This window comes from Lagopus leucura, unplaced genomic scaffold, assembly GCF_019238085.1.
Source record: "Lagopus leucura isolate 7727_CA_CO unplaced genomic scaffold, USGS_WTPT01 Super-Scaffold_100012, whole genome shotgun sequence".
Classification (NCBI taxonomy): domain Eukaryota; kingdom Metazoa; phylum Chordata; class Aves; order Galliformes; family Phasianidae; genus Lagopus; species Lagopus leucura.
In genome coordinates, this window is record NW_024962267.1 from 11,215,820 (window position 1) to 11,236,350 (window position 20,531).

A 20,531-nucleotide genomic window follows, 5' to 3' on the forward strand; every position below is an offset into this window, starting at 1 on the left:
GCTGGTAGGTTCATGCTGATTTAAGAGCAGTCAGATAGTGGCTTTAAAGAAGCGGGAATGGTTTTCACATACTTTCTGATATGTTGTTACTTTGGTAGCTTTATAAAAAATTATATCCTTCCACTTTTTTTTCTTTTTCTCTGAAGCTTTGATTTAGACAAATCTGGCAATTTATAATAGCTCAGATTGTAAATCATGGAGGAGGAAGGCATGAAAGAAAGCTGTAGGAAAGCTCTTTTGTGTTGTGTGTTCATTGCAAACATTGTAGTCTTTCTTTAAATATGCAGAAAATAGCATACTGCAGAACTATAAGAAATACTAATTTTGTCATCTTTCTGAGGGGTGGAAGGGAACAAATATTTTAGACAAGACAATGAACTACAAAACAACAGAACATGGAGCCCTAGTAAAAATGGGTCAAGGCAAGTGGTGATGGCAAACCAATGAAACTAATTTCATATTCTCTTTCTAGAAGTAATAAAGAAGGGAATGAACACCACAGTAGTGCTTCCTAATGAAATGTCTAATTCTAAACAGCATCTTAGAGTTCATGGGTCACACAGTACATAGCATGCAGATGGGAAAAAGAGCAATACTTAAATTTTCTTCTTTTAAAAATAATATCAATTAATAATACTTAGGCAGTCATAGATAATGAGTGAAGCAAAGCTGTGTTATTCCACTGAGGAGCACAGCGTGTTTACTAATTTTTAGGATGATGTTCACAGTTCTTACTATGTTTGTGTGTGTTACAGTAGATTTTATATACAGAAGTCAGGACTGGGTTATCAGGGAAACCCAGACAGAAACTACTTTCCCAAAGCTGCCAGCTGTCTGACTTGGTGCTTGGTTTTATCTAGCCCTGGTTTTGGTGGGTGATGTCCTGTGGTTCATCGTTAAGGTCTGCACCCTCATGTTTTCATGTTTTTGCTTGTTGGTTGTTTCTCTGCCTCCGACAGACAGACAATAAATTATACCCACTGCTTTTTGTTTCTGCCATCTCCCCGTGGTTGGCAGTGATGTCTGCTCAGACGGAATGACCAAGACAAGTTGTACCCAGAAAGCCCAGGTGGACTTTCAGAGGTATTTGTATCACAAGTTGATTTATTCCACTTGGGAAGCTCAGAGCTTTGGTTTGAGTAGACTGCACCTGGAGTATTTATTTTCTCTTTCATTTAGATCTTTGGGGGAAAACATGTCACAGCTAGACCTGTCAATTTAGGGACTGCAGAATATCTGCCCTCCTCAATTTTTACCTTTACCTTTCTTATGAGAAGGAAGAATAATGCTCTGTGCTGATATCTCCTTTCAATTTAAACCACTGAAAAATGACTGAAAGCAGAGTGACTCTGAGAGGCTGGGTGGGTGTGCTGGGCCATGCCCTCCAGCAGGCTGTATGTGTGAAGCCCTCCTGGACCGCAGCCCCTGAACTGCTCGCTGGTGCTGCTGCGGTGCTGTGGCAGATGTACCGTGTTGGTAGCAAGCTCTGGCTGCTCGTCCATCCAAATGCGTGGTTGCTTGGTGAACATTCTGGTGTCCACTGTTTTTCCCACAGTCGGTGGTGGCTCAGGAACCTAGCACAAGTTCTGACAAGGGCAGTAGGAGCACGTATCTGACAGTGAGCCCCTTGTATTTGGCTCTGAGGTATCCGATACAGTTTCTTACGATTGATAGTTATCTTGATCGCAGTGGAAAGCTGCTGAGCTTTAACTGCTACAGCCAAACCTACCTATTGCACCTTCTCAGCTGTTTCTGCTTAGCGTGGATATCTAATCTACTGCTGATTTGTATTAACTTTAAGCCCATGATTCTCCTTATAACGATAGTGAGGAAGTGCACTTGCAGTTAAAGCAATACCGCTTCTGCTCTGAAATTAAATTCAAGTTTATTAATCCATTTGAGCCTAGAAATGGGAGCTTAGTTGGATAGTTTTATTTTTTCAAAGGTGGTGGTTTTAGCCTCACCGAAGGTGTAGCCCCAGTACACCAGAAGACTCTCAGAGCTGCGTGGCCACCTCAGTGCCACCTGCTCCCGCTCACCCCATTTGGTGCAGAACAGACCAAGGGCAGGGACCGAGCGAGGTGGAAGTGCCCAGTGGAGAGCTGCCTGCCCGGCCAGCTACTTTACAGAGCTCCCGCAGCTCTGCTCCTGCTGCCCCAGCTCCTGCAAGGGGCTGCTTAAGGCAGAAAGCCATTCAAAACCTGAATGTGCCGACCTAGTGCTATGGAGACTTGGCAGGAACCGGCAGGGTGATGTTGGTCTGGTGCGTCATCTCTTCAGCAAATTACACTGCTGTAGCTTTGGCTCCTGCCGTCTCACCCTTTTGCCTTTCACACACAATTTGGCCAGGTTTGGCCCTCATTTCTTCCAGTGCTGGCCCTGTTATAAATGCTAAGCTGCCAGTGTTGTAAAGAGTCATGGTAGGTTGAGGATGAGCAAACATCCCGGGCAAGATTACTAAATAAAGCTCTTTAAATTCACATAACCTTTGAAGCTTGTGCTGGCTGGCAGCAGGCAAATCTGGAAGGCTGAAAAGCTGCTGGCCGAACCTCCGTTCCATTTATGTTGGAAAATGTTTGCAGTTAAAAACATTGCTCTTTTTCATTTTAATAGTCCCTGAATGCTCTCTGTTCCTCGCATTTGTATATAAATGATAATATCGGGCTTTAGAGCTATGTGTTTATAGGCTATTGGTTGCAGGCAGCGTTTTATTCTCTGGCTCCTTACAGAAGTCTTAGGATAAAGTTAAGAGTCCCGGATCACTGCAGCTGGCCTTTGTGTACAATTACAAAAATTATATGGGGAGGGAAACAATATTGTACTGTGCTGTCCGAGCACATTGCCCTGTTTGTCCCCCAAAGATCTCCAAGAGTGAGCGAGCTGCTCTTCCTCTCCTGTTGCACAGTGTCCCCTCAGAAAACTGCAGCTTCTGGGCAGTGCTGGGAGTCAGGCAACAGCAGAGCAGGAAATAGATGCTCAGTCTCGCTGCCCTAGGCCAGTCTGGTAATACATTTGTTAGTGTGAATTTCTCTCTCTCTCTTTTTTTTTCTTTTTTTTAAATTTGGATTGGCTGGAAATGCCCAGAGACTACAATATGTGCTGGGATTGGCTTTTTTCAGGGACAGTGTGCTGTGTATACACATTGTCCCATGTTTGTATGGACTTTTATAGGAATTACAGATTGAAACGGGAAATGTTTCTGTGTATGCACTATTCTCACACATCAAGTATCCAAAAGTACAGTAGCACATATTTTTTCTCACAGTCATCTATGCTTACAGTGTTTCAAAGAATATTCCAAAATATCTTGGCACAGACAGAGCGAAGCTGTTTGCAAGATCCCTAGCTGTGGAACAACAAAGGCTACATTCTGAACACACATCACACATGACTTTAATAAAAGTCTTAAACAAAAATCAGATAATGTATTTAGAAAATTGCACTTCACAATGTATGATGCTGCTCACATTGTGGAAGGAGGCAGGTATCCCCTTCTGCCTCCCTCCCAGTGTCTTTTCCCCAGTTCTGCTCGCATCTTCACATTTTGAATTAGAACATTAAAGAAAAAAGATGTTTTTAAATACATATGAATACATTTTAAAGCCACTGACCAGTGATTTGGGACTAACTCAAATCGTGCAGCGCCTAACTTCAGAAGGACTTGGTGTCCAGAAACCAAGGAATACAGGCACGTATGAGGTGTCTCTCATGGAACATTTGGAAGATTGAAAATCCGAAATCATTATAAATCGCTCTCTAGTACGTATGACAAAAAGGATGTGGTAAGTCACAGAACACGTCCTGGGTAGTACAGACCCAGCAATCTCATTAACCTCATGTCAGAAAACATTCCTTGGTTTCCAGTTTGGACCAACTTTATTTTATTTTTAACATCAGAGTGGAAAGTACTGTTGACAACCTTAAACTTCCTAGTGCTTCTTCTCAAATTCATGGTTTGTGTTATGATCCTTCTATTAGTCTGTGCTGTTTGATTCAAGGCACACAGGCAGGGAGGTCTAGAAAGAGCCCTTTCTTTCCTGCCAGAAGTCCCGTCACGTGGAATTAGAGAAGAAAGGTTTCATGCAGACCCATAGGTTAGACAAGAAACATTCAGGACATGGTAGAAGTACAGCAGCTTTCTGCCCATGAGAAATAAGAGCTCACTCCTTTGCTATACTCAGTTGAGAGGGGCTGTGGTGGCAGCTGTGGATCCACCCAGCTGCAGCAGAAGGAGACACTCTGAAATGCCGGGACTCAAAGGCCTCTTAAAAAGATCTGTCTGGACAACACTGCACTAGTTAAGTGCTAAGTTATTATTATTATTTATTATTTATTTCCTCTCCTATTTCTTCTCTTACCAAACAAGCAGGAAATGTCTTTGTTCTTTCATTTTAGAAGTGAAATAAATGTATTCCCTGCAGCTTTTGAAATTTTCATAATCCATAATAAATAAAATCATATCTAATAGCATAACTGCTTTCAATTGGCAGTGTGATCTAGATGCATTGCAATGGCAGAAACATAAATAGTTACAGCCTCTGAAAGCCTACTTCCTATTTGCTAAATATACTTGGCTCGCTTTAAATTCCTTTGTGTGCAGTCATTAATACAATCCTCTTTGACAGCATTTAATTAAAGTGCTTTTCTCTATTAAATTCATTAAAACTTTTTTTATATATACAACTGTTTCCCAGACACTGAATGTTAAGGACCTGTAGGCCTCTCTTTAAATAACTTCTCTCTCCTTGTTGTAAATTGTTAATTAAATTTTACTTAGACTGTTTAAAGATGGCTTGGAAAAGAGAGACAGATTTCAGGATATGGTCTCAATCATGTCTGACTTTTTTTAACACAATTTTTTCCATGTTGCTGTAGACTGTGTGTTATATTGTTTATGAATGTTCCTGGAACCACACAAAGAAATATCCTTAAAACCTCATTCCTATTTAACTTCAAAAATTTACATCTTTTTCGTGCAATTTCACAGCCTAAGAGGGGGAGTAAGGAGGGAGGAGCTGCTCAGTATTAATAGATTATTGACAGTTTAATGTCTTGGCACCTAGACAGCCCATAAGGTATAATAAACAGGAAGCTGTCTGTTGTGAGAGCAGTCAATAGCGTATTCAATCAGAACCTTTCAGTTAATTGCTGGTTGACCTCAGAGATTTCCTTTAAGTGAAACTGTCCTTTGCTCAGATCTCATCTGGTTTTCAGAGTTTAATTTGAGAATGCCCTATCCATATGGTAGCTTAAGCGTGAGATCCCGCCTGCGTTTTTGCTTTGCTCCCAAGCACGGCATCGCAGGAACCAGCGCCTGCCTGGAGCTTCACAGGACACGAGGACATGCGTTGTGTGCGGCCCCTCTGAGGGCTGTGAGCGTGGCCAGAGCCAGCGCAGTCCCCAGGAGAGCGCCGGGGCTGCGGGCGTGGGCTCTGTGCTGCGCGGGGAAGCCTGCGGAGCACCGGTGGCAGCCCCAGCCTGCGGCTGGGACACACGGCGTGGCGTGCCGGTGGGCACCAGCAGCACAGCTCATGCAGGTGGGGTTGAACAGCACTGTCGGGAGTATTGCAAAGTGGCTGAGCTGTTTTCCAGTGGTTTTGAATAGAGCTTGGCACGCAGCAACAGAGGAAAGGGCTGGCATTACTGCACTCACACCCGACCCCGCTGCACATCGTTGGTACACACTGCCCTGCTCACTGGCACAAGCACAAACCCAGGCTCATTTGTATTTTGCTTCCCTAATTTCTGTACTTAACTGTTCTAATTTTTTTTGATTGTGTATCTTGATGAGATCTAGATAAGCTACAAAGGCAAGCAGGCAGGAAACCGCACGGGCAGGCCCAGACCCTGACTAACTGGAAACCGTCTGCTTACTCAGGGGAAGCCTGCATGGAAATCTCTTGTAGCAAGACTGCTGTTTGGGTTTCTCTTCCTTTCCCTCCAACAGTTGCCTCCGAGTGTGTTTTTTCCCTAAGTGTGATGAAGGAGGGTCAGCTGCAGCAGCCCTCTCTTGGGTTTCCCAGTGGCAGCAAGCACTACTCTGTGAAGGAAATCCTTCTGCACCAGAGCTCGCTTCATTTACTTTTCATTCAGGCAGGAGACCTTCTTTTTGTCTCTAGATCTTGCAGTAATTCTGTCTTCTAGCCACTTCTCATGAGTTCAGACTGTGGTTTGCTGAAAGAAGTATTATTACTTTTAATCTCTAATTTTGCCCTGGGTTTCATTGATTTCTGTGGTTGTCTTTGTCTGTCAGCAAAGAACAAACTGCTTATGCATTTTTAATGTCCTGATTAGCACCAGGAAGCACTGCTGACTTGGAGTTATGTTGCTCCTGCTGTCCCCTTGTTTAAATGAGATGAGGCTTAAGAACGCCAAGTGGCTCTGCTTGGGGTCCATTTAGGCTCAGTGTGGTTCCCTCACTGAGGGAGGCTATAAATTTCTGGGATTCATGAGTGTCAAAAAGGTGATGAGGAATAGTGGTAAGATGATGCCTCCTCTCCTGGAACATTCAAATGATGGAAGAGGCTTTCTGGAGAGGGTGGAACAAAATATAATCAGACAAACTGGAACTGAGGATAAGATCCCATATATGTCTGTGTCCCTCTGGAACATACACGCTTCATGCTGACATGTCCCTGGCCAGAGATATTCAGAGGTACTTTATGGCTTTATCAGGCTTACTGACCAAGCTGCTAATCAGTGTTACACAGACCAACAGGCTCCCACATGCAGTAAAAATCATAAGCTTTATTGGATTTTGAGATAGGAAAGACTCACATCCTGTTCCTTTTGTAAACTGTGTTACATTTCATTCTTACCCACCAGTACACCTCTTTGTAAATATGACCATGAAGTCTGTAGGAAGTTAGATGGCTGTGAATTTCCATCCTTGGTGGTATGGCCCAGAGCTATGGAGGTGCTTGAGCTGAGTTTAAGAAATTGCTGACATTTCTGAACCACAGTAAGAAAAAAAGAGTTGGTGCTTTTAAATTTATTTTCTGTTAAAATAGGGGAAAAAAATTTGCAGCAGTTTGGAACAACATAATGCTTTAAAGGAAAATGGAAAGGTAGAATTTGAAGACCAAAAGTTTTTCTGAATAAACGCAGCTACAATATGCTGTTTCATGAAAAATGCCTGAATGGCTGCTTGAACTTTGTCAGAATATTTCCCCCTCCATCAGGCCAGCAGCTTGGCAAAGTAGGCTTCATTTAGGCAATATCTGTCACTCGGTCAGAATTTTTGACTGAAAGAGAGATGTTTGGCAGAAAAAAAGCCGTGTAGTTCTTATCTTAATAAAGCAAAGAATGATCTTTCACATTTCTAGCAAAAGCCCAGGCTCTTCACACGCAGATCTGTGCACGCTGCGGGCTTGTGTCAGCCTGGGTCTTTCCATTGCAGTTGGATGTGTGGGGCCGTGCAGGGGGCTGACCAGTCAGCAGGGCTCTCCTTGGAGGCAGTGAAAAATCTGGAATTGGGTCCCAGTGCCACAACGTCTTGCCCTCTGTTGTTCCACATAGTAACCCATTTTATTAAAAATGAACAAGTACCTTTTATTCCCAATCACATATATTCTTGAACTGTAAAGAGAAACTGCAGGTGCTTCAGATAGGAGACTTTCTGTAAAGCCTTTTTCTTCCAGCACCCATAACCCACGAAATAGGTGCAGGTCAGGGCAGAGAGCCACCAAGAGCGCTTACACTGGCTCAGCTCCCTCAGCTGCCAGAGATGCCCACCTTTTGAAAAGTGTAACCAGGAAGACAAAGGATTTCACATCTAATTCTGCAAAGCCTCCCGCCCTCAGTGCCCCAGTCTGTGGGCCAGGATGTACTTTGACTATTTGATTTTATTTACCCAGTTTCAAGCTAAGGGTATAATAAAGCACGTTATGCCAGTTGCATGTGTGGCATTGCTGGATATTTTGCCGTTTACCATGGTAGTTGATTATAATGCACTTTTAAAGACATAGTTTCTAAAAAAAGGAATATTTGTACTTTTATGTGTTTGATTCACACAGTATAGTTTGCTGAAGTCCTGTTATTAAGTGCATTGGTGGTTACGTCTAGAAAGCAAAAAACATGCTGAGTAGTATTTTATCAGCACAAATCTACCATTTCCACTAACCATAACTGTCAGGTTCTTCTGACTCCTAACTGCCCCCACTGTAAAAATTAACGGTAGAGTTGGGTATTCCCGGAACCCCAAATAGCCATCTGTGAGGACATAAAGCAGTTTGAAGGGACAAATAATTACCCCTCCCCCCAGCGAATGCAGTGCCTAATCCAAACATACCCTTCCTGAAATAATTCAGTGCCTGCTCCTGAGCTGAGTGACTGGAAAACAGCGTGATTATGGTGGCGCCGCTTGTGCCACCATGGTTAGGGGGCTGGGGAGCGACCTTACGCACTGCACGAGGTCAGGGCTGCTGGGGGAAGACCTCGCTCAGCCTACCAGCAATTGCTGCTCTGCCTTTTCAAATGAAAAGGAGAGCATGTGTAGTGTTAATTAAACAAGAAGATGCAGAGGATGCCAGAAGTATTTCGTCTGAAATAAAGCAAACCAAAAAGCCTTTTGTTGCTTCCTTAGATCTGTGGCATTGTGCCAACTCCTCATTAGGATTAGCAGGGTTGGGACAGGGAAATTCAGGATCAATCTGAAATCTTTGGCAGACACTCCCTCCTGCTGCATCCAGGCCTGTTTGGAAGCTGCAAAGCTGGGCTCTGCACACAGCAGCACCCATGAACCTCGTAGGGCTGCGAGAGAAAGCACAGAAGAGCTGAGTCAGGCCCACGGTGTTAAGTTGAAGGTTTTGAAGCCCTCTGTGCACATGTGTTGTAAGTCTTGCATGGGTGGGACTACAGTTAGCATCATCACGCAGAAGAGCAGTGCAAATTCTTATGGGGCCGTTGCTCCCTCCCTTGCAGGAGAGGCTGCCCCACTGCTGCAGGTTATGGGCCTGAAGGGCATGAGCTGGAGGCCAGCGGGGCCCTGCCTGCCTGCTGGGGGACGCAGCCAGCCCCATGCCAGCTGTGCTGGCTGTGCCCCATCCCCAGACAATGGAGCCATCCATCACCGATGCCTTCAGGAGAGAGTCTGCAGCGGTGTTGTGCAATGCTTCCTGGCCACATCGGCCCCTCTGTCACCAGCACCCGGGTTGTGCCAGCAGGAGCCGGAATGAAGCCGGCCACTGCCTATTTATACAGTAGGTATGTGCCGGCTCCACCTGTGGCTGAACAGTGCTTGTTTACAGCACTCCCAGCCTGCAGTTGGATACTTGAGCAAGGGACGTTCGCTGTTGTGCAGTTACTGTGCAGTAAAGCTAAGGATCTGGCTTAAACCAGCCAAAGATGGGGATTTCAGAGCTAATCCACTAACGTTCATCAGCATGAGCTCATTTATGCTAGCCCATAAAATCAGCCAGTTCTCAGGCACTTGCACAGCAATGAAAGTTGTGCCTGTGCTTTTGTGGGAAGAGTTGAGTTAGCGTTCGGGAGAGAACAGTTATCCCAGGAAACACCGGGACACTGCTCTGCATTGTCAGAGTTTAGTGATTTATTTTTTTAACATTATACAGACAAAATAGTGGCTATTGTGTAGGCACGTGCTGTCTATTAGTGGAGATCAGGAAAGGGAAATAAACCACGCATTACTGAAGAATAAGATCATGATTGCGGTCAAGTGATGGCAGAATTTCTTTTTTCTCTTTGTCAAGCTGATTTGTAAACATTCTTCAAACAACTGTGCAGACAGCAGTTCCACAGCTCGGGGAAAGAAAAGCAAAGATGAGGACAAATTCCTCTACACAGATGTTTTACAGGAACTGTAGGACCTGTCCAAAAGTTATCTGGTCATCTCCAGTTGTCACTGAGAGCTACGCTGCACACGCAGCCCCTGAGCAGCACGCTGTAATCAGGCTGTAATTTATATTTTATCTCCCGTGATGATAGCTCTTAAAAATGTTTTCTGGTGTATTTGCTCTTTGATGCGTGCTAAGCTCCTGTTAGCATTAATGGGAGCAGCATGTGCCGGGGGTGGAGGGGGCAGACACCTTCCCCTGCCTTCAAGTCAGGATTAATTGCATTTTGCTTATGCTTATAACTTCTGTGTGATGACAGATGCTATGCACAGCTGAAAGTTTTGCTATTTTTTGTCTGTTTTTCATGTCTTTCTTGTGTCTTTTGATTGCTTTTTGACCACTTTTGACTCTTTGAGTCCGGAGAGGAGTTGCAGGATTCGGCCCGTATTTCAGAGGCCAGGTGTTTGCTCAGTGCTTGCCTTGTTTTCAGATCGCTGTCTATTTCCTGCCCTTGAGCAACACGACCGCCGTAAAGCAACGGGAAGCATGTGGAGAGTGTGCTCCAAAGATGCTGAAATGAATCGCTTCAACCAGCTCACATTCCAGTCTGGGAAAGCTTGCCTTTGAGTTTGGATTCTCTGTGGAATTCATTTCTTTCTTCCCATTTGCCTCTTATTCCCTTTTTCGCATGGCTCAGAGAGAGAATCATACCTCAGAGTGGAGACATTTAGGACACAGGGGTTTTCTGGTCGGACTCCAGGTGCGATCAGTAGCAGATAACAGTGATATTTAGGGAAAGGCCTGACTGTCCAAGGGATTTTTTTTTCACTGTGACTGCTTTGTCTTTGCAGCTGAATAGGGCGCAGGGCTCTTGGGTTACAAGTTGGCTCTAGCCAACAGCTCATAAAGCTTTGGTCTGGCTCGTGTGAGATGGGGCACATCACTTCACAAACAGGTACTATAATTATCTGTAATAATGGTGTTTACTCTTGTGAAGCAATTACTAAACTGCATTGGAAAATGCACAGGATGTGCTGCTAGTATTTGAGTTACAAAATTAAAAGAAGCTCAGAGTGAAGTTAGATGAAAGTGAACATATTTATCCTTGTCAGACTTCCTACCATTTTGCACGCTCATATTGATTTCTTTTGACACGGTCTTCTTTTATTGAGTACCATATATATTTTTTAAATCCCTTACCGATAACAGTACCTGCTAAGGGCAATTGTAAAAGGAAACTGAAGTATATTAAACCTGCCTGGAGTCAAAATGTAATCTAACACCTGTAGTCTGCAATTTGTCATCACTTCATAGATACTTTTCCTTTTTTAATAACAGTAGTGGATTTTCCTGAGTTTTGACCTTAGGATACTGTATAATCCAAGAAAAGCAAGGAAACTAAACCACAGTCTTTAACACAGTTTTATGATGTCAAGGTGTGAAATCACCGCTGTGAAAATGAGCCCAAAGAAAATACTTCATTTGGGGCTGGGACTCGTTTTGCAGTGTTTACCCGAGTGGATATATTTTTGCAAGGAAGAAAAGAAAAAAGGTAGTAGAACAGCCACATTTTTTAAAAGAAAGAAATGAATGCAGGTGCAAATTGTAACTTCTGCTACAGATTCTTGTTCAGACATTCCTAGGAAACCTGTAAAGTGTCTTGGCTCAGTGACTATGTCTAATTGCTGCGTTAGCTGCTGCAACCAGGAGGCTGTCGGGGTGCAGTCTTGTTTATTGTGGCCGTTTGTTCTACCCTTGCTTCTCTATATGAAGATAAGCTGCCAGAGACAAGGCGTAGTGGGTGTAAGGTTGTTTGAGTAGATTATTTCTGTAAGATCTGCTGCAAGGGGCAGACCGTACATCCTTCCATGTATGAGATTTATCTGCAAAGTGATGGAAATTGTCTCTTAAGGAAACTACTGACATGATAGCCAGGCACTGTTTCTAATTGGCTGCAGCACCTGCATGGGCAATAAAAGGTGGCACTGCATGGTGGTGTCAGCTGGTGCCCTGCTGGCAGCGGGTACGTGTCTGTGCCTCCTCCACATCCTGCCTGGTTCCACTCAGCGAGTTCACATCTCTAGTTCTAGCCAGAGTGAGGGTGGGAATGGAGGCGAACATTGGCAGAACAGCGAATCCAGCCAAAATTCAACACAGCACAGACAGCGACTGCAGCGACACAGTGCTCGTTCAGCCTGGGTTTGCTCACCTTCCTTTGCTGTGGGGACGGCTGTCCCAGCTTCCAGAGCCAGGTTTCTTCTGCAGGAACATCCCGAGAAGCGGGGAATGGGACATGTGAAGCTATGCGGTGATCCCTTCCCCCCAATACTTCTTGGCTTTGGATTTTAGAAAGACCACAAACCCTTAGCTTATTACAAGTAATCCTGATCACTCCCATAATGATACACTACATTATATACTCTCCTAAACTTAATCATTCAATATCTCACTTCCTTCCCTGTAGGCATGTACTATTATATTTTACACATGGCTTCCAGCTGGTTTTCATTGCGGCCTTCAAATCGTATTTCAGAACAGCGCGACTTAAGACCAGTCATTTTATCTTTTAAAGTCAACTTCCATCATATTAGTTTTCCTGCAAGTTTTCTGCCAGGGCTGGTTAATTTGTTTGAAAAAATGACTTCGTCTATGAGGCTAAAGCCTGCCTGAATGAAACTTCATAATGCGGCATCTCTCATACCTGCTCTGTGTGGACGCTAGGAACACAGCGATGCCTGTAAACATGAAATCTCTTGAAGAGACGGAAAAAAATAAGTCCTCTGGGCACGGAAGGAAATCTGTATCTTCACATTTGATTCGAAAGTAGATGGAGAGATGGTGAGGAGAAGGGGAAGGGGAAGTCAGCTCCAGATGTGGCGGCTGTGGCGGGGCTGCCCCACCTGTGGGCTGAAAGCAGTGGGAAGGAGACGTGGGTGGAAAGTAGAGGCGGGATCGCAGAGCCTGCAGAGGCCTCTGCTGCGAGGGGCCGCAGGGCGAGCCAAGGCTGGCACTGAGCGGGGCGAGGGGACACCGTGCCAGGGCTGTGCTGAGGATGCACTGCAGAGGGAGAGGGGATGGGGAAGGCGGCGGGCAGCGTGCCTGCCCCGTGGGACCTGGCTGCCCGTACAAGGAAAGCTGCACCTGGCTGTTGTTTTTATACAATTTAGTGGCATGTTCAGGACACAGTTTGGAAGCGTTTAGCTGCGTTGGGAAATGTGCTGTAGCTGTTATCACAGAATAGACAGGCTTTCCTTTCTTGCCGTATGAGGATGTGGTACACAGAGCCAGGCACAAAGTAAGCAAATTGCTCACATCAAGCTCTGTATTTTACAAATGTAGTTCAGAGCAAATAGCACAAAGGTAACTTAAATCTCATCTTGTATCATGTGCCTCCGTTGTTGATTCGTTTCCTATAGAAAGGCACACACTTATATACCAAACAGCCCATTTTACTGGAAGGAGACAAAACCGATTGCAGCCGAAATCCAAAGGAAATTCTGCATATTTATCCATCTCTGTCAGTGCGTATGTTTAATGTCATATCACAGAAGTGCATTCTCAATGTCACTAGAAATCCAGAGCAAGCCCCCAGAAATCAGCGAAATCGTGAGATTTTATGCAGCATAAGAGCAGCTTTAGGGTTTTGTATTATTTAAGAAAACAGTAAGGCAAATGAAAAACAACCTTTTTGTAATGTTATACACGGATAGTTCCATGGTTATGTATTTTTCTCCTCTGGAAACGATGGAGAGGTCACTCCAGAGAAGGAAGGGTTAAGGAAAATTATTCTTTCCCTCCTGCTCTTGGCCTTCTTTGGTTGATTGCTTTATAGATGCTGTAGGCATCTCTTCATCTCCTTCAAATTAAACATTTTACTGCTGCTGATCCTGTATTGTTGGATTTTTTTCATCATTATATTTGATTGGAAGTCTTGTAACGTTTTTCAGGCTGGATCATTTCTCATGCTATTTGTCAACTGAAGAGGAAGAAAAACACACTTCTAACTCCAAGAATGAACTGAGTAATTCACACTGTTTCTGGATGTGTTTCTATCTGTGTTAGCTGCTACTTAAATTTAGCTTCTGATTAGCAGTGCTACATGAGCTTTTTCATATGACACCGTCTGTAAATTCACTGGCAGTTTGTAGTGTTACATCCTTCTCTTTTTGGCTGCTCTGGGCCTTATGGTGTCAGGGGGCAGGTCCAGAGGGCACTGCAGGGGAGATAATGTAGGTGGGGTCTGTGTTACAGAGGCATGAGGCTGGGTTCTCATCAGCTGGCATCAGCAAGCCAAGTACTTTGGCTCTCAGTGCTCCCTACTGATGTTGGTACAGATCTCACCCTCATCTGTAGTGCCTCTCTTTGGAAACATCAGTCCTTTCCTTCGAGAGCAATCCATGAACAAAAAAGAAATGCTCAAAGAGTAACTGAGCTATTCAGTTCACTGGAACGTTTGCTCTTTTATTGCACGATATGTAGTAAAACACAGAATACTAGGCATTCCCATATGAGTTCCTCCTATCTCCTAATCCTTGGTTAGTTCCATTTGACACCTGGAGTGTTTACGTGCTTGAGAGAAAAATTCATTGGCATCAAAACATATCTGCAGTTCTGCTCACCAGCAGCTCTTCCACGGCTGTACAGACCCTCTTGTCACTGGTGGCAACACCTACTTTTAAGTGCCTGCAGTGGAGCTGCCTCCTTGTTCCACTTGTTCCAGTGCTTTCTGCCACCTCCATGAGCATCGCTCCGTGCCGCTGCTGTGTGCTGCAGTCCTTGGGACGTGCAGTGCAGTCATACAGGTGCTTCGCCCTGCCTTGTGTACAGGAGTTGGGCTGGGACGAAGCCCAGCATGCCTGCAGCGTGCTTCTTGCAGCCAGAGGCACAGGCAGCGCAACACAGCTGCTCTGCCAGGATGTGAGCTGCGCTGCGTTCACACTGACTCCTCCAGGCTCGGCTCCTTGGCAGACCGTGAGCAGCAGGCAGTGGTTGGGGCACGTCACTTTTCACATGCTGCAGCTGGAGATGAGCGGTGGTGTACGTTACGGTGACATTAGCTGAGGAAGGAAATGAAGGAAGGGCTCTTCAGGACAGAGCCGTTTCATTTCTCTGTGCGGACAGCCTGATATTCTACAGTGGACTTTCATTACGCACTCCTCAATAACTTGAGCAGAGTAGGATTTTACTGGGAGCTTTGTGTGTGTGCAAAACTCGGTGCAGGTTCTCAACACATTTCCATTATTTACTCTTATTTTTCCCTTTAGAGAGCTTTAATGTAAGGTTGATCTTCTTGATGTTGTTTGCAGCAAAGCTGATTTCTTTTTTGGTTGAAGAGCCAGAATTCCTTTTTATTTATTTATAAGGAAATATTTATCCATATTGATTTTGTTAGCTCTGTAGCACTGAGTTCTAATAATTATTTCCCTGCATCTGAAGAAACCCCTAGGCAAACACAGCCTTCAATCCTGTAGGGGATTATTGCCGGTAATCTCTCTTGTATACATTTTGTTTTAAGGAAAGCATATGTAGTTCCTCTGTGCTTCTAGCAGTTCAGACGGAGTATTTTTCTCCTGGAAAGAGGGCTATACAAGGCTGCTCCTTAGCCATTTTCAGTGACTGTTAAGAAGATTAAAAGCTACACAGCTTTCTTAAACTTGCCAAAAAGGAGATTCTGCTGGTGAAATCTGTTACAAGACTGGAAACTGTGTCTGCCCAGAAGTCTTCTCAGAATGGAGGGGTATAATTATTTGAATAATATAATATAATATAATTATTCAAATAATAATAATTAATAATATAATAATTATATTATGGAGGGGTATAATTATTTGAACTCACAACTAGTGATATTAATACAGTTGTAACAGAAAAATCTGCTCGAGATGCACTTAAGCTGGCTCTGATAAAAACTGACCTATCCACGATGTTACCTTGACAGAAAGGAAATCTTATTAAATCTCTTGACTGCATATATATATATATATATATATATGTTCCCATAAAGCAGCCATGATAGATTTCAATGCCAAATCATTACTGATGAAAAAGGAGCACCTCACAGTCGCAGCTTTGTGGTACTGGGCATGTAGAAACGTGGCCTGCAGGATAACAGCGAGAGGAAACGAGAAGCAAAGAAGCGGAAGGCCTTGTCTGAGATGTGACAACTGGCCAGTCATGACCGTGAGACTCTTCCACCTTTTGAATTAATTTTTATTTTGGCTGTGGTTCTTTTTAATGCCTATATTCTGTGTTAATTAGTTCGTATTTTTCTATTTATTTTTTTACATGCATTGTTTGCCTTTTACATTGCTTTCTCCTTTCAGTCTGTAGTTACCAGTGCAGCTGCATTATAGGTAAGAAAGGAACTGGGAAATTAATACTAATTAGTACTTTTCTTCACTAAAACAAATTAGACCCTGTGTGAAGACGTGTATAAGTGCCTCTTATCTCAGGCACCAAAGGGGTCACCATGTACATGAGCTACTTGTCTGCTTAACCCTACAGGTGCTGCACAGACAGCAGTCCCAGCCTGCAAAGGAGAGTTCCCCACCCAGAGAAGAGGCTCCTCCTCCACCCACTGAGGACAGTTGCACCAAAAAGCCCAGATCCCGCACCAAGATATCCCTGGAAGCTCTAGGTATCCTTCAAAGCTTTATCCACGATGTAGGTCTCTACCCTGATCAGGAAGCCATTCATACCCTCTCTGCTCAGCTGGATCTCCCCAAACACACCATCATCAAATTTTTCCAGAACCAACGTTACCACGTAAAGCACCATGGGAAGCTAAAAGAGCATTTGGGAACAGTGGTTGATGTGGCAGAGTACAAGGATGAGGAGCTGCTGACAGAGTCGGAGGAGAACGACAGCGAGGAGGGCTCAGAAGAGATGTACAAAGTGGAGCCTGAGGAGGAAAACCCCGACAAAAGCAAGGCAGCTCCAGCAGACATCGACCAGAGATAATGTGAGATAGGAACACAGAAAGCAATACAGTGATCCAAGGATGTTGTTTCTGTTTTTTTTTTTTCCTTCCTCTTTTTACTTTTTGTTTGTTTCTGTTGCACATGATCCATGTGCAAAATGAATGAATTCAGCATTGCCCACTCAGACATCGCCTTGACACAGACACTTGAGTGTTACACATCCTACATGTGACTGAAGTAATCATTGTAATCACATAGGATTATGCCTTCATTAATCTTGCACTTATGAAAGGGACATCTAGCAAGTAAATGGGAAGAAAAAGTCCTATGAAATCAATGAAGGAAAAACTACAACTTTGTGTGTGTATATATATATATTTACATAAAATATATATATATTAAAATTGCATGGGACGGAACTTTACAACCTGGAAGTACAGACTGTGAAATGAGTTCTTTAAAGATGAGACTTGTTTATGTATTAAAACCACTTCACAATGAGTTGCTTTGGCTTTTTGATAAACTGCCGCCTGCTCTCAGGGTGTGGTGACTATTTTTGAATTTCTATTTATTTTCTATGTTTATCCCTGATTTTTTTTTTTTTTAATTATTATTATATGGCTTCCTATCTGGCAACCTGATGGGTAATTTTTGAGGTATGTATTTAAAGACATAAATCAACACTGCCAAAAAAAGAAAAAGAGGAAAGAAAGAGAGAAAATGGAAAAACAAATCAGGGCACCTTAAAAAGAAAACTAGTAAGTTGAAGTACTTTAAACAAAATGCGCACTTAAAAGGATACAGCCTGTTCCACTCTCCAGACAGTCCTTTCCGTAGTGAACAGATGAATCTTCATGAGAGTCAGAATGACTAAAACTGAAATTCAGTGCATAGAAGACTTGTCCACTAAAGAGGTCTTTATAGAAAGAGAAGAAAAATTACGTGTTGAGATTTGATGTATGGAATTCATACTATGAACCACATTTTACTGTGGATTTTATTTACTTGTTCTCTGTTTCAGATCTTAAGACTTACAAGCTTCTTTCTTGTTGCTTTTTGTTTTTACTGAAGTGAAACACGTACACACACACATGCAAGTGTAAAGTCACATTGGGACACAGAATGCCACAATCCCAACAATCCAGTCCAGGTAGATTGCTGAGAGATGAAGGGTTTGCGTTACCGATTCCCATTCACCCTCCTCTCCGGCCTCCCCGCGTTTCTGTTTTAGCTGGGCTCCCTCTGTGTCATGCATTTTGTGCCAGTGAAATGAAGTGTTTTCAGCCACGGGTCTCCCAAGCTGCAGCCCCTCCAGCGCTGAGCGCCCGAGGTCTCCCCGCCACGGGGCACCAGGCCCTTCACGCTCACTCACCTCCTCCTCGGAGGGTTTCGCAGCGACCTAGCTAGCAACTACATCGAGTTACACAAAGCAGAGCTAACACTGACTGACTCTTCAATGGCGTGAGCGCTAAAGCTGCAATCTACTCTAGTTTCTGCCTGTTGTGAGGCATCATGTCGCAGGAGACACCAAGTAGTACTTACTTTTCACTTCTGGGCAAGGATTTCCCAGGAAAGACCTCACCTTCGCTACCGCCTCTGCAGCTGGATTGATTTCAGACGCCTGTTCAAACTGCAACCATAGCCATACCAACAAGGTCTCTGGTCATTTTTTTTTCTTCGCAGGCTTCTCACGTAACCTTGACAAAGACCTCATGCAATATCACTTTGAAAGTTGTTTTCTGTTTACTACACCAGGCAATGTAATATAGCTGTTAATACTATTTATATATTTGAAAGGTATAAAAGGTAGGAGATGAAAGTGAAAAACGAACCTCTATGTGTAGATATTTACTCAGAACAGACAATATACAGGGAGAAGACATTGCAATACAAGCTAATTCTAGCTGCTCAGTAACCTCTGGAATTTTTAAGGGATTTTTTCAAAAGAAATGTTTGAAATGTAAGAGTATCTCTGCATAAATCTCATATACCTTTGCAAAATATTGGTGGGTTGCTTACTTAATACCCCTCTTGCTCTTCATCCTTTACTTCTGTAGTATGCTGCAGCTTTAATCAGAATTTCAATGGTTGCTGCTTTGTTTCTCTCAGAGCTACTCTTTCAAAACTGTCTTCTTATCCTGTAGCTGAAATCACTCCATACATTTGAAAGGAAACTGAATTTTGCCAAGCTACGTTAAGTTGTTCATCTGACGATGGCATCAACATTTGGTATCTTTTACACTTCGACCAAAAATTTTATTAGGTATTTTTTCAATGCTGAGTCTTGCCTTTTTATTTTAAATTTCACTGCCAATTTTGCAGTGATTCTAAGTGAATCTGTGGGCATTTTAGCCTGTGGTCTTGCCAGAACTTTGCGAATTACAATGCATATATGTCTATTTATTCAATATCCATCATATAATATCTATTTGGAGAAAGAAACTTTTCTTGTAGTGCCTCTTAACAAAGCACAATTTTCCGCCTTTTTTTGTGAAATAAAAAACAAAAAAAAAAAACAAAAAAACAAATTGTGTTTTATTGCGGTATCAACAATGTGAATAAGGATTAACATATTGTAAATGTTCTTTTTTTTCCATGTAAATCAACTTTATCTTTGTTATCACTAAGTGATAATTAATTTTTAACTTATGTGCATTGTTAGGCTGTTAGAATTTTTTGGTTGTTGAAATAAAACGCATTCAATAAATATGACTTAATTTGTCAAGTAATTTACTGGGCTTTTTAAAAATTTCTGCTGAGTTTAAGTGGAACAAGGTCTGCAGAATGGGAGGGGGGAATATCTGCATGTCAGAAGGACTGATCTGAGCGGTGCAAACAGGCTGAAAGACTCCCGTGAGCCCACCTGGGTCGGCACAGTTGACAATTTCCTATCATGCAAGACTGACCTGCCGTACCACAGGCTTCTTACGTACGTGTATGCACACACAGGGTCTCCTGCAAGGTCTGCAGGAGGGTGTGGGTGCTGTCAGCCCGTCAGAGAACGTGCTCAAAACACACAAAGATCCACTTCCAGTCTGCTGCCTTCTTTTGCTGGTAGATATTTTCTGTTTATAATTAAAAAGCCACAAATGACTGCGTGTCAGGAAACTTTTGGAGCACACATGTCCATGGTTAATGGACATAATAAAAGGCTTTATTATATTTATAGCAGGGCATCCTACTGAGTGTCTAGAGGAATGCCGGAAGGACTGATCTATCTGAGAAATGTGTGAAACAATTTTGGGGAGAATATGGATAAATGGAAAAAATTGCTCAAAATTCTTAGGCTAACAACGTGGTGAGTGTCTGGATTCAATCCCAGCACACAGAGCATACAGCACACGTCAGACTTGAGTTGTCTAGGAATTGAGGTAAAGCAGTTTTTAAAGCATTTAATATTTTTCTATAGTTCTAATACAGTTTTCTTCTTTTTAAGGCATATTTACATCTTATATGAAATACTTCTGTGTTCCCTTGAGGAAAAAAAGATGGAGGAGTGGGAATAACTACATCTTTTGATATCTAGCCACCTGCTTGTCACTTGAATTTAACCTGAGACCAAATAAAACTAAACATCTGTCTGTCCATGCAGGGAACCTCATCACTCCGAAGCTGTGGACAACAGCATCCGGCCATGTGCTGAGCTCTGGAATGCAATACAGCTCTCCCTGCATCGCCTCTGAAAAGGTACTGGGCTCCCTTTGCCCCTTCCATAACAACAAGCAGGCAAAGGAGAACCAAACAAAACACCACCACACCAGAGATGCAGCCTGTTTGTACCAGCGAGTGGCTGTAAGGCAGCAAACTTGGAGCTGGA

The 20,531-nt window shown here is 43.3% G+C and overlaps 1 protein-coding gene across 1 annotated transcript in view; it reads left to right on the forward strand.

Annotated features, from left to right (window-relative positions):
* SATB2 (SATB homeobox 2) overlaps positions 1-19,167 on the forward strand; it is a 124,256-nt gene extending 105,089 nt beyond the window's left edge. The window contains 1 exon segment of the mRNA XM_042874587.1: positions 16,299-19,167. Within this exon segment, the coding sequence (XP_042730521.1) occupies positions 16,299-16,754 (456 nt within the window). The 3' untranslated portion in view covers positions 16,755-19,167.
* Positions 19,168-20,531: the final 1,364 nt, after the last annotated feature.